The 14,599-nt window shown below is 39.7% G+C and overlaps 1 protein-coding gene across 6 annotated transcripts in view; it reads left to right on the top strand.

The window, feature by feature from the left end:
• TTC29 (tetratricopeptide repeat domain 29) overlaps positions 1-14,599 on the top strand; it is a 416,217-nt gene that overhangs the window by 254,209 nt on the left and 147,409 nt on the right. For all 6 annotated transcript variants that reach the window (XM_073604681.1, XM_073604698.1, XM_073604674.1 and 3 more), the window contains one exon: positions 2,607-2,692. In XM_073604681.1, the coding sequence (XP_073460782.1) occupies positions 2,607-2,692 (86 nt within the window). The remainder of the gene's footprint in view (positions 1-2,606; positions 2,693-14,599) is intronic.

Raw genomic sequence — 14,599 nt, 5'->3', positions numbered from 1 at the left:
AGGCAGATGCCCTCTCTAGATCTATTGCCATTTTGCAGGGGTGTCCAGAACCCTGGCCGTGAAAAGGTTGCAGATATGTAAGAAGACCACCTGGATCTGGGCTAATGGAGGTTAATTTGGGAAGATAGTTACTTCCCCTTTAGCTCTTCTTATTAAGGACATTTGAGTTCACAGACAGTGTTGAAGTAATATTGTCAAAGTAAAGGAAGACTCTAGAGGTACTATAAGCAGAAGGACCGTGTCAGAAATGGTGGGAAACTACCTGAATAGCACAGCATTGTGCAAAACTATGTGGGACTTTGTTGCTGTTTTGGTTGCGCTGAAGAAAAGTCTATTTATTTGTAATTTTTGCCGAAGAAAGTTGTTTGTGTTTACTTTGTGGCAAATTTTTATTTGAAAGACTGTTTTGTGGAATGGTTTCATTACCCCTTGATCTCCACTAAATGGTATAGTGTTCCTATTAATTCTGCTGCTTTAATTACCTTAGTCATGCAGGAATAATGTTTTTGGACTTTGGAAGTCTCAACATGGAAAATGGATGTTGAAATGCAATAAAGTAATGCAATAAATGCAATAAAGTATAATAGGCAAGGATATTCTATTTTAGACCATACGCCTATCTTATCCACTACACAGTTACATCTACTATCTTGGAAATCTGATGACTATTTGCAGTGGTGTATAACTCATTTCCAAAAATGATGTAATGTGTAGTTTGTGTGAAGGCAAAATAATGTAATATCACTGAGTTGGAGTTCAATGATTTGGAAATTCTCATGAAAATTCATTTGGAAAAACAGTTGTGTTCTGACAGTCACTAAGATATTGGCAAACAGTGAACATTGATATTTAATTGTGACACATTTAAGGTCCTATTGGTGGTGTCTTGCCCTAAAATAGAGGCTCTAAATCTAAGATAAAAGTATAGGGGAGAGGGCACCTTGTCTGGTGCGCCTACAAATGTCCTTGGACTGGAAGCCTTTTAACAGTGAATTTGGCTCTAGGGGAAAGAGTAAATTGCTTTTTAGGATGTAAGGCATTTTTTTAACCAAAGCTGAATCTCTGAGGTACACAAAATAAATAATCCCAGGATAAGGTGTCAAAGGCTTTGTTAAGGTCAAGAGCTATGAGCCCAGTCTTTTTCTCAGACCCACCATGCCTATTTGAATGAAAAGCCAAAGGGTCTTTAATTCTGGTAGTATTTTGATTCAGATTTTAGATGCTTTTGGTTCTGATCAATAAACGGAAAGCTATTGTCTGAAAAAATGGTGCAAGGCATACATTTGGAGAAGGAAGTATGGGGAGAAGAAAGAATTGAATAGCATGAAACCACTTCAGAAAAATTGCTTGAGATTTTGGAAAAAAATCATGTCATTGTAAAATCTAAGTTAGGGCGGTAGGAGGGAAAGATTTTGTCACCACACTAATATGGATTTAAGTTTACCAGACTTTACAAAAATATGTTTGCAGTGGATATCAAAGGCTTACATTTGTTCAGATTTCATGTCTTTTTTCATAAAGCTTTTAGATTTTCTTTTATACTGTATATTTTTATGGTTTGTAACTTTTGTTCATTTGAGGGTATATGTTTATTACATGTTTTACGAACTTGAGATATAAGGACTATGAAATATCTTAGCGGCATTGTAAGCTGCCTTTCTATTGACAGGTTAATAAACATAATAAGGAATTTCCATTATATAAATATTACATTACTGCTATAGTCTATTTCATAAAAATGAATACTGCTTAGAGTGGAGTAATGTGGTCTGCTTATAAAAAAAAAAAAAGTCATCACAAATAATCACCATAATGGGCTTAATTCCCTCTGATTGTAAAATTCAACTAGTGGCCATTATGCAGTATTTTCCTGATTGAGGTATTTAAGGAAAATAACCCAATTAGGGACACTAGATTGGAGCTGATCATAGGAAATAAAAATATTACAGTGATTATTCAAGACAGCATTTGCACAGATTTTTGTTTATAAATATACCCCTATTCCAATAATTGTTCTGTGAGCTGTATGCCTAAAGAATGATCAGACAACACCCAACATCATTTGTTAACCAACATGATTTAAGAAAGTCAATGCAAGAATGTGATTTGTGGACAGTGAAGTAATAAATGTAATCCCTGTCGGTAGGGTGTATATATCTCAAAATTTCAAGTCAGCTTGGGGGAGTAGTTTATCTCACAGCATATTGGGTTTGGACAGAGGAACATACAGAAATACTAGGTGTTTAATTAGTAGTAGAATAATTGCAGTTGATTTGTGTTGGGGGCATAGTAAGAATAAAATATAATCATGGAACCACTAAGCCTGCCCAAGACCTAAATGCGCATTCCCTCTGGATATCTGCTGCCAATCAGAACAAAAGAAACATACAGTGACACTTCATCTCCAATGAAAATGGCAGTTGTCCAGTTTCTTAATGGTTATGATCAGCCAGCCTAAAATGATGGAGGCATGGTAGTACTATATCCATACTTCATGGATAATGTTTACTGACTCATAACTACTCATAACTCTTAACAAGTATGTACAATTTGAAAATCAATATTTTTATATTTCCCACTAACTGTCATGCTATCTCTTCTTTCAGCTCATGATAAAAAATTGGAAGGAGGAGTAGCTTATAAACTGGGGATGGCACATATTTCATCTGGAAATCCCCAGACCGCTATGAAAGTAAGTGTTATGTGTTAATGCCTTACGTTTCCTCCATGCATGCAGGAAAAGAACATGGCTACATTCTTGTAAGGCAATCACGTTGACTAGGAAGTGGCCCTAACCCTTTTCTTATAAAAATTTAGTGAATATTTAGTGAACATTATGCATACTTATCTAGTACCTACTTTTTCCTTTAGAACAGTCTGTATTCTCTACAGTGTGGAAATGTTCCTTAGGTATTTTGTTCTATGCCACATCAGAAGCTGATATTGGCTGGGTGATATTTATCAAATCTTTAGTCATCCTATGCCCTCCATAGCCTTATTTCATGTTTTTAGCTGACAAATGGCATGGTCTTTTGCTTGTGTAGTACATATTTTTCATGGTTTGATGTGTTGTGCAGAGAGATGCCTTCATTCATTTAGTCCTGTAAGGAGTGGGATTTTGAGCAGCTTTGGATGCCCTGTTAGTATGAAGAAGTAGACCATAACACTCTGATACTTCATATGAACAAGAGGTTTTTGTAAATAGAACTGCCTCTTACTAGATGTTGTTTGCTTTTCACACCATTTTCTGTAACCTATAGAAAGTACAGTATAGTATAAAACTCCTAAAATGTCAGGGAACATCTAGCAACATCTAACAGCTAATCATTCCACAAATACGTATTATCTATGTTATGTTATGTTAGGTGGGAAGATGACTTTAATTTTAACCTATGGCTTTGTTTTGTTTGCTGTGAATTAACTCCTTATGGTGCTTCAAACGTGGTGATCTAATCTTAGTTGAATTTTGAGTGACACCTTTCTAATGTAAACCTCGTAAAACATATCTCTCCATGATCTAAAAATGCACTCCATAAAATTACAGCCAGATAATGAGGTTTACAGCTAGGTATGGAACTCACCACACTATCAAACGGTTTTATATACAGTTTAAGTGATGATTATTTCATTTTTTTTATATTATACAGTCCCAAAGCTTTAAGTGGTTGTAACCCTAAAAAAATAAAAAAAATAAAAAGATCCTGTCCCTTTAAACCATGGTAAATACCATAGTGCTTCTGGAGTGTCATTTCTCCCATTCTATGCTGTAAAATACCTGGTTGATCCTGACTGTTCCTGTCTCCCCCTGTGTGTGCTGACCAAGGTAGTCATGGCTGCTAATTCATGATACCATGGTCAGCTTACGTGCCTCTGTCACCCCGCTGTGTGTTCTGAGTCCTGCCTGTCATGTCCTAGTCAGTGAAAACCCATCTCCCCTCCTGCTGCTATTCCCTGCAATATATAAAACAAGAACTTGTATCCTCTCTGGTTTATAAAGACATAAACTACAGTCTTTGTGTTTTTTGAAAATGATAATGCTGAATACCTTTTCTCACACCACCACTGTGCAGTCACATGATCCCCCTCTGCTAGCTGGCTGACATCAGAGGGGGATCTCAGCTCCTCCTGCTGCTCTGCTCCTTAGATCGGGGAAAAAGAGTAGAGGGGAAGCATGTGATCACACAGAGTTGTTGTGAGAAAAGGAATTTAGCATTATAAATTTCAAAAAACACAAACACTGTAGTGTATGTCTTTATAAGCTAGAGAAAATAACAGTAAGTCAGTAATGTGACTTTAAAACCACTTTATTATTTGCAGTAATACCATAGTAATAATAACTTTTTTAGAATTGCACAATAATTTGGATGTTTCATTTGAACCAGTTCACCATCTTTCTTTCACTGTCTGGTTTCATCGGAGCTAATTTTTTCAAGAGGTTACATATGCCAAGGCCTAGGAGGCGTGGATGCCAGTGAAGGCTATTGTCCATTCTAGATTTTTACTTACTTGAGTGCATTAATTAACTATTGTGCCCCCACAATTTACTGAGTACCTGATTAACTGCAACCCCTGCACCTCCCAAATAGCATTAGCAATATGAATTTAGGCATATACAGACCATCACCAGAACTTTTACCAATGTCCTCTCCAGAGTGCCCTGGCTCATATCACTTACAGGGGATTATTTACGAAAGGCAAATCCACTTTGCACTGCAAGTGCACTGAGAGTGTACTTGTAAGTGCAGTCGCTCTAAATCTAAGGGGTAGATCTGAAATGAGTGGAAGCTCTGCTGATTTTATCATCCAATCATGTGCAAGCTAAAATGCGTTTTTTTATTTTCCTTGCATGTCCCCCTCGGATCTACAGCGACTTCACTTCCAAGTGCACTTTCAAGTGCACTTGCAGTGTAAAATGGATTTTCCTTTAGTAAATAACCCCCACAGTGTCAATGGGGCATGTGCCAGAGCAGGGAGTCACAGGGGGCAGCAGTCATGTCTCTATCAATGTGGGAATGTGACTGCACAGACTGAGCTTGTTGTCTAGGTGATGGTCAGAGTCTTATGGGAATGGGAGGTACCAGTGCACTGTGCACTTATGTATTTAAAGTACATTTATAGCCCAAAAGTTTTAAAATTTATTGTGGATAGAGTAGGGAATGTTCAGAAAGAGGGTTGGCAACAGGTTGATTACAAACATTTTATCAATTGCTACCATGTTGGAGCATGGAAGCTACTTGAAGAATTTACCTGGCCCTGATCTCTCTAAGGTTAAGAACCACTGTGTTATACCATTCCTGCAAGTAATTGATTCTTTCACATCAATGTTCTTGGAATTACCATCACCTAATTTGCGTCATAAAATCAAATTAAGGCTGACAGTGCAGCACTCTTTATGAGAAAGGATGTCTATGGGCTTGATTACTTTCTGACTGCATCATTTTTGGGCATCTATAAGGCAGGGCTGGGACAAGGGGTGGGCAGGAGGGGCAGGCGCAGTGGGTTACTGCATGAATGGGGGCACCAGCGAACTCATTCTGATACAAGGAATTTTGACATGCGGGTAGCATCCCCTAAGCTTGCACATAATGGGGGGGGGGGGTCGTTTGGCTTCTTTGCCCTGGGCACTGGATGACCTTGTCCCAGCAGTACTATAAAGCATTAAAGATGAAATTTTGGCCTAAAAATATCAAAAGTCAATTTACACCGATCTAAATATCTGGTTCGAATTCAGACAGAAAACATGTATTACCTGATTTTATTTAGACTTGATCAAACTCTCCCTAAAACTTTGAGTTGCTCAAATTGCACCCAAGTGGGGCTAACATTGTTCCATGTAAATAAATAGCAAAACTTTCAGCAGAAGTAGTTTTCTTTTCTTTTTTCAAATCTGCAAGTTACAACAGATTTGTGTAGGAGATGTATTTTGGTACGCAGAAAATGTTATTAGCAAGAGCTGCTACTTATCATTATCTCTTCTTTGCCTGCTGTTTGATATTTCCTGACCTTTACAGACTGACCAGATACCTTTTCCCACTACAAGTAATGAATTACTCCATAAATAACGCACATCTTAGCGCTTTGAATGGACTATCTCTTATGAACAGCTTTAAAAGAAATATTTATGAAAGAGATAAAGAAAAATGTGTTTAGTTGACAGGCTTTTGTGTTTACCTTTCATTCATTTAATGTATAAAATTAAGAATATAATGCAGTGTAGAAAAGGCACCATAAAATTGCCAAAATATAGTCATGGTTTCTGCTGACCGAGGCGTGAAGGTTTTTTAGTTTGAGGTTGTTGTTAAAATACCTGTGAGAACATTTAGAGAGGACTGGTCAAAGAGCCTAATTTGAGCTAGAATTAAGTGTGTATGTCAGGGGTCTCAAACTGGCAGCCCTCCAGCTGTTAAGGAACTCCAAGTCCCATCATGCCTCTGCCCGTGGGAGTCAAGCTTGTAACTGTCAGTCTTGCAATGCCTCATGGGACTTGTAATTCTGCAACATCTGGAGGGCCGCCAGTTTGAGACCCCTGGTGTATGTGATGTTAAGTATATATGTAGCTAACAATGGGCCATTTATTAAAATGCACAATTTTTTTGTGTTGACCTAAGTAAACATATTTAGTTTTAGTAAATTAAACACAAATGAACTTGCTGACCCTTAAAAATGTTTCACCACTCACCCAAGTGGAAGAAACAGATCCACTGAATGAATGAAATACAGTGATGCTTGTACTGCCAATCCTCAGGTGCAGCTTTCCCTCCAGCAAGCCCCAGGAGCGCAGTGACCAGCACAGTAATGACATTATTAATTGAAATTACACAATATCTCCTGACACTAGGAGTGAGAGGCAGCAGTGCCTTAAGCCTAGTACACATTGACAGCTCAGGTCAGAGCCTCTGTACTAACAATCCAATGTTAGTACAGCGATCTTCCCTGCTGTGCTATTGTGTTCTGAGAGGGGGACGTTCCCCCTCCCCCCACCAGAACACTCCGATTAGTGGTCTCAGCCACTGGCTGAAAGTGCCAGAAGTAACAGAAGACTGTTTTCGGTCATGACCCCTAGACAGAAGCCAGCCCAACGGTGTTGGACCGGCTGCCATACACATGGGCTGAACGTTGGCCAGAGCACACTGCAGATACATAGCTATTACACAACAGAACAAGATAGAAGATAGGGGTAGATCTTGTGTATAAGTATGTGCACACTTCACTGCTTCAAACTCCACCTACCACTTTGCTTATACTTTAGTTTTTCAGGTATACAAGCTGTGCCCTTAAGTGTGTTGCCAATTTTGGAAAACACAGAGAACCCACTTGTTGAAAAATTTCCTAAGTTGTTCTGACACTCCAGTTGCATATGGGATGGTTTGCTTCTCTCATATGCTTATCTACTTACTGGATATTGTTGTGTGACTCCTGTGACCCGGGTCACTCTTCTAACCCATTTTCAGCCAACAGTGGGCTAAAGCTGAAGTCACTCAACTGGTCCAAGCTTGAGAAATATCCCGACCATATGGGCGAGAGCCCGCTGATACAAAATCAATTAGCGCAACCATAGTAATAAATGTGTGACCTGTGCTCAAAATAATCAAAATATTTAAAGTACTGTTGCCAGCTAACAACAATAACTGTAAGTGATTTCACAACACTCAATAATGACATAAATTATTATAAAAGCAGTGTAGCGCAACCAAATCTACCATATACTAAAAAGATATACTACAAAAAATGTGAATATTCCAATATACTCAAATTTTACAGTGTGCAACAAAAATACATTCACATTCCAAAATTGTGTAAAATCACACTGTAAAGTTTAATCAATAAATAGTGTGATCGCCACTGTGCTACTGTTATCCAAGTAAAAGTGCTCTGTGTTTCCACCACCATATAAGTTGGTCGCTCACCTCAAGGACACGGCCCCTGCATTACCAGAAAGGTCAAAGCAAGCTGTGTTCCCCTCAGGGATAATGGTTCTGACAGACGCTTGGCAAGTCCTCACTCCTTTCTCCTCACAATGCGGTAAACGGGTCATCAGACACTCGGGAACACCAGATGTATATGGGAAAGAAATGGAAGTATTGCACTTACAGAGTGAAGCACTGCCGCCAGTGTTAACTTAAATGCATATGTTAATATGCATGCTAGCATTTGTCTTTGTAGCAAGATGGCCGCAGGATGGTGTCACGCCCAAGGCTCCGCCCCCCCTATATGCATTACATCCAAGGTGGGGACTTCTTCAGTGGTCGGGATTCACTCAGATACCTGGACCGGCACCTGGCTCAGCCTCCCAATGATCTGTTGAGAGCCTGAGCCAGACCTTCCCGTCCCCTCCACAGAGAGATCAGCGGTGTTTGATTACTCGGTTCTCACTGCAGAGACGGTGGGGGACAGATGTAGCATCGGATGTGTGTACAGTTTTGGTTATGGGTTTAATACAGTTAAAATAAAGGAAATCTAAACCTAGTTTCAATGAACGCACAGTTAAATCCTTTTAGTGGAATTTATTGATGTCTCCTATATTTGCAAAATAAATCATTTACAAAATGATAATATGATTATAGTCGTACAGGTTAACATCTACTTTATCATACACACAGGCAAAGCTAAATTTCACAGAATACAATTTGCAAACCTTATTCTGATAGAATGTTGTAAAGCGTTGCACAAACGCTATGTAATTTCTGTATAATAATAATGTACAAATAGCAGTGACACGTGGCCTTGGAAATCTTGTCATATCAGGCTTTACTCACACCTATGCATATTGGAGTGTTCCTATTTTTTGTTATAATTTTTGCTTAAAAGTAGTTAATCCCACAGTTAGATCTTCAGGAGTGGAGCGCTAGAGATGAGGCCTTTGATTTGATTGACAGAAAACTACTTAAGCTTGAAGAGACAGAGCTGTAGTGCAGAAGAGTTTAATAACTTCTTGCAAGATGACTTGCTGAGGTAGGGCTTTATGATTAAATGAATCCAATATGAAATATATGGGCTAAAATAGAGAAAGTAAAGCAGTGCCTGTTATAGCATTGTACAAGTATCATGTGCTGTATTTTATAAGTTCAGTGTTGACCATGTTCAGCTTGTGCAACTGTATCTAATCTAATATTATTTTGAATTAGATACTAGCATACTGTTTATAGTCTGTTATAATAGCTATGCTAGAAGAGAGAAACCAGAACTCATGTTTGACTTTGATGTGGCCTTACCTACCTGATCCAATTAGATTTTTATTTTTTAACTTGGTCTTTTATCAGATTTTTTGGAACAGAGCAGCTTTCCCAAATCTACCAACCAGGTGTCCTGTTATACCCACAATAAGGGCTCATTTTCTAAAAGCAGTAGGCCTGTGTGCAAGATTATAAGTTGTGCTCCCTTGCCTGCACATAAGAAAATGTGGCATGCATGACGTTTTGTGGTGAAAAGTGGGCATGTTTCTCATTTCACTGAATATTAGGTGTGGTTTAAAGAGGTTTGACTAGAGTCTACGTTGACTTAAATAGCATAGAATGAGGCAGTGTTGAATAGGGAATGTACAGCACAGTATCTGTGGAGGTATATTGGAGGGAGCAGGACTCAACAATAGATGTCAGGGCACCAATTCAGAGGTCAGCAGTAAGTGGCTTACTTACTACTGGAAAACAAAAGGAAAAATGCCCGGTACTAGTGTCCGGGTAAGGGGTTACTTTAGCAGCACTAATTGAGTTTCAATTATCCGGTAATAACCAACTAATTACCAAAAAGAATTATTAAAAGTATCACTTTATTAAATACCTTAAAACAACATTAGACATGTTGGACAATGTGTTGGATTTAAAATAAAAAACTGATGAATTTGATTGGGTTCTACTGGAACCCTGTTACTACATATATGATCTGATAATGGGTCAGACAGAGCCAATTACTGTCAATAATAACTATAGATCAAAGACAATGGACAAAAACAAAAACAAAAACAAAAAAACATACAACGTGAGACATCGTCCGGACGCCTATAGGATCTTGCTACGTATTAACTGGTACAGAAAAATATTATGAGTATTTGGTGATGTTAGGTGGTTAATTAACCAGATATCAGTAATCAAATGATGGCCAAAAGGGATACCAAATAAACATACGTGAAAGATCCTGGGGAGATATGCGAGGGAGGATGGTATGGGGGGGAGGGGAGGGAAGTTGGAGTGGTGCTAGTCGTGCTTATAGGTATACACTTGGTCTGGTCTGTAGGTTTAAGTTAAGCGCACATGAGATGGTGATCGGGCCTATTGGTAATCAAACCTATTGATAGGTATCAGATGAAAAAAAGTCCCCAATAGGCAGAATGCTGTTGATGGCCAAACGTCCGCATATACAGCTTTAAACAGAGTCCCTGGTGATAACAGCAGATGCAAATGCAAAGTACATAGTCGAACAAGTGAAAATTTGTGGAACTTTACCGGTCCTGGCACTGACTATCCTCCAAGTCCCGATCCGAGCCGTTCATAAGGCTTCCGTCCTCTTTAGTAGGAGGTGTGCTGTAGTGTGCAGCTTCTGATCCTGTGCAAGTGGCTGAAGGGGCAGCGGGACCGGGAATGGTGTCCCGCAAGCTCGTCCTACTGGGTCAGGTAAGTGCTGCAAGTACCGCCCGGTCAGCGGAGACACTCAGCCACGGAGCTTCGGCCGAAAGGGATTAGATTCACTAGCTAGTGTTTAGCAGGCATCCCCGTCTGCCTCCTCGCTTGCTCCCATGTTCAAAGTGTGGCGTCCGTGACGTGTCGGCGTTGATGACGTCAACGCGTTTCGCTATTGGCTGTAGCGTAGCTTCATCTCGGACGAATTCAGGGCTTGTGAAGGCGCTCCTTTTAACTTGGCTGCTGCGTTCAATCACCGCCCTGAAATGTTTAAGTTTTGCTATGTAATGATCTTTAATAGACCGGTTTTGTTCCTAAAGCTCAATCTGACAATTCTTATTCACTATTTTTTGGAATAAAAAGAAAAAGAAAGAAAAGGATAGAACTGTTACTGAGAAGGGGGGACTAAAAAATCTTTAATTCCAATAGCCTATTATTATTAGTGTGCATTCTAGGAAAGAAAGTGCTATTGGTTTGCCCGCTATCTCAAATATTTAAACATTTAAACAGTTAAGGAAGGCAAGGAAGGGGAGGGGGAGGGTTTGGGATAGAACAAGAGGGGGATAGGAACACGGATAAATGAGGGAACATAGACATAAGCACATCGAGAGAATATATGCGTATACTAAGAGATTAGTGTCAATCGTATCGGAACACATGCATACATGTACATGGCATCAGAGACATCAAGCTGGATTGGACCAAAATCACAGGGCAATTTATGGGATAGGGAAATCATCTAAGTGGGTAGAAAGGGTTGGAAATTTAGTTCAGTGTTTAACCCCACTGGGACTAGCGATTTTAGGCGGTACACCCACCACTTCTCTTTTTGTAATAGTATGCGATCAAAGTCGCCACGTCTAGGGGGCAAGTTCAAAGCATAAATACCTTTTACCCTCATGCCTCGTCTCTTGTTCCCCTTTTTTCTCCCTTACCCCTTGTGTTATTTACTATTTAATTGTGACTCTTCTTATGGTCACCTCCAGCAAGAGATATCACCCTTACTATTGTTAATAGCTGAATCAGAACTTTTTATAATTCTTAAGGATAATGGCGTTTATGTTAGGGGAGGATATTGATCTTGAGATAAAAACAGCATTTCAGAGTGACACCCCTCAAGCCACTAAACAAGAGGATGAAATTAAAAATAAATTTAAGGAACATAAAAAATTATTAATAAAACATCTTAATAGGAAATGGGACGTGACTTCATTAGAAACATACATAACACATAGAATTGTCCCGAGAGGACTACGTGATCGAACCATACCAGCGGAACATTTACATACTGAAAACTTCTTACCAAAATGGAAAGAACTTTGTATAAACCACGGCTTGGCCGTGATGGGACTTATAGTGGAGGAGGAAAAGGCTCAACTGATTGACATCAAGGCCCAAATAGAGGAAAGCGCTCGGGGACTGGAAATATTTAAACATTTGGATGAGTTCACAAAACAAAATGACATGCTTAAAAAGGAAATAGAGAAGACCCAATTAAATCTCAAAATAACAAAACAAAGTAAATTTAAACGGGACATTGCTGATTTTGAAAGAGACGAGATATTTGATCTGACTATTCGGCGTGGCCGAAGTCGATCCAGAGGTAGGAATCAACGTCAACAATCAAAACAACGTCGAGACAAATCACATAGCGATTCTGACGACGAAACAACAAAGACGGTCACTTTTTTAGAGCAAGGGGGGGCGGAGCAAAAAACCTCGCAAACTCCGCCCCCTTCACAAAAAAACAAAATAGGCTCCCAGAAACAGAAACAGACCAAGTCAACACACGATCGCACATACACGAGAAGCCAAAAAAGACATTAACTATGCCATCCCTTAATAGTGAACCACACCAGTCTGATGATTTGAAGGTGGTTAATCTATCCAGCCACTGCTTAAGTCCAGACCATCTCAGTCTCCTCGCCAAAGGTATGTCCTTTTCACCGACATCCACTATGGACGAGTTCACTGTATATAAGGACATTTCCTTATTTCTGAGAAAAGTTTTCTTACGATCCTTATATGAAGGTAAAAATGAGACCACAGCATCCAATACCATTAGGGATTCGGATGACCAACAGATGTTGGATATCCTGAATTCTCTATTGGACGAAAATCAAGCACACAATGAGGAGCCCTATACACTGATCAAACGATCAGTGGACTTAAAAATCAAATCACAAAAAATGCCTCCCCTATCCAAAAATAGATGGTTAAGCTTATTTCTCGAGATGGTGCAATCCGATCTCGAGAAAATTAAATGGAACAAAAGAGGTAATGATAACCTAACCGAAGGCGAAAGAATCGCCCTCGATGATCTCAAAAAAAGAAAAAACATTGTAATAAAAAATAGCGATAAGGGAGGCAATGTCGTCATCCTCGATGACACACACTATGAAAAAATAGCAAAAAAACTACTCACTGACGTCACCACTTATCGCAGATTAGACCATAATCCCTTTCCAGCAGTGATCCAGGAATTAAATAGGAAACTTACCTTTGCCAAGGATGAGGGATTGCTGACCATGCGAGAATACCAGCATCTTTCAGTACAGGAGTTCAATACACCTACCTTTTACATAATCCCAAAACTGCATAAAAACCTGAATGATCCACCTGGTAGACCGATTGTATCGGCCTGCCAGGGTCCTTTTGAACGCATTGGTGGGTACCTTGATCTCTTGCTGAAGGATATGGTTACGAACCAAAAATCCTTCGTACAAGACACCCGTCACGTCCTGGCTAAATTGACTGAATTTAAAAATCTCGACCAATTAGGTGAAATTTGGCTCGTCGGTATCGACGTTGAGTCATTATATACCTCAATACCCCACGACTGTGGGATCAAAGCAGTCGATATCTTCTTGAACACCATCTATCCCGAATCAGGACCACAAAATGAATTTTTGATAGACCTTCTGAGATTTATGTTGAAAAATAATTACTTTCAATTTCTAACGGTCTACTACCAACAAATACGCGGCACATCCATGGGGGCAGCATGGGCACCCTCATATGCGTGCCTCCATTTAAGCTTTTGGGAGGAGACGATGGTGTTCCCTTCATCGATGTACCGTGACCACGTTCACGCCTGGTTGCGGTACATCGATGATATTTTTATGATCTGGCGGGGTACCCAAACCGACATGTTGAAGTTCATCTGTGAATTGAATGACAATTCATTCAACATACAATTGACGTATTCCTTCAGTCAAACAGAATTGTCCTTTCTCGATCTACAAATTCGTCTTGAGAATGGACAATTACTTACCTCTACTTACCGTAAGCAAACAGCAGCAAATACCTTTTTGAGTGCCACCAGTCACCATCCTCATTGGATAAAAAACGGTATCCCGGTAGGCCAATTTATGCGCCTTAAAAGAAACTGCACAAGAGCCAGTGACTACCGTAAGGAGAGCAAGGATCTCTACATGCGATTTAGAGAGCGAGGCTACTCACATCGGCAAATCAAGCGAGCTAGGAAAAAGGCAGCGATTCGGAAACGCCAAAGCCTACTTTCAATTGAGCCAACCAGCACCTCCGATTTATCCCCCCAACAAAAAAAAGATGCTCCAGTCAGGATAATAACTACCTTTGGATCCCAATGGAATGACATTCGGTCAATTCTAGAAAAACATTGGGGCCTATTGGTAAACTCACCAGGACTGGGCAGGATTGTGGGTTCATCACCCCAGTTGGTTGCCCGACGGGCAAAGAATTTGGGAGATATTTTAATACAATCCGAATTTACTCGAAAACAAGAAAACACCTGGCTATCAGAGTATCCACGGACACTTGGCATGTATCCCTGTAATAGATGCCAAATTTGCCCTTACGTAGACAGAACATCTACCTTTACAGACGCGCACGGGAAAGGGTCATTCAAAATTCATGATTTGATTAATTGCTCTACATCTCGACTAATCTATATGATTACATGCCCGTGTCCCAAAATTTATATCGGAAAAACGAAAAGACAGTTA

Source organism: Aquarana catesbeiana, linkage group LG01 (genome assembly GCF_042186555.1).
Source record: "Aquarana catesbeiana isolate 2022-GZ linkage group LG01, ASM4218655v1, whole genome shotgun sequence".
NCBI lineage: Eukaryota > Metazoa > Chordata > Amphibia > Anura > Ranidae > Aquarana > Aquarana catesbeiana.
The sequence above is the reverse complement of the archived record's forward strand: the minus strand, read 5'-3'. Positions and strand labels throughout refer to the sequence as shown.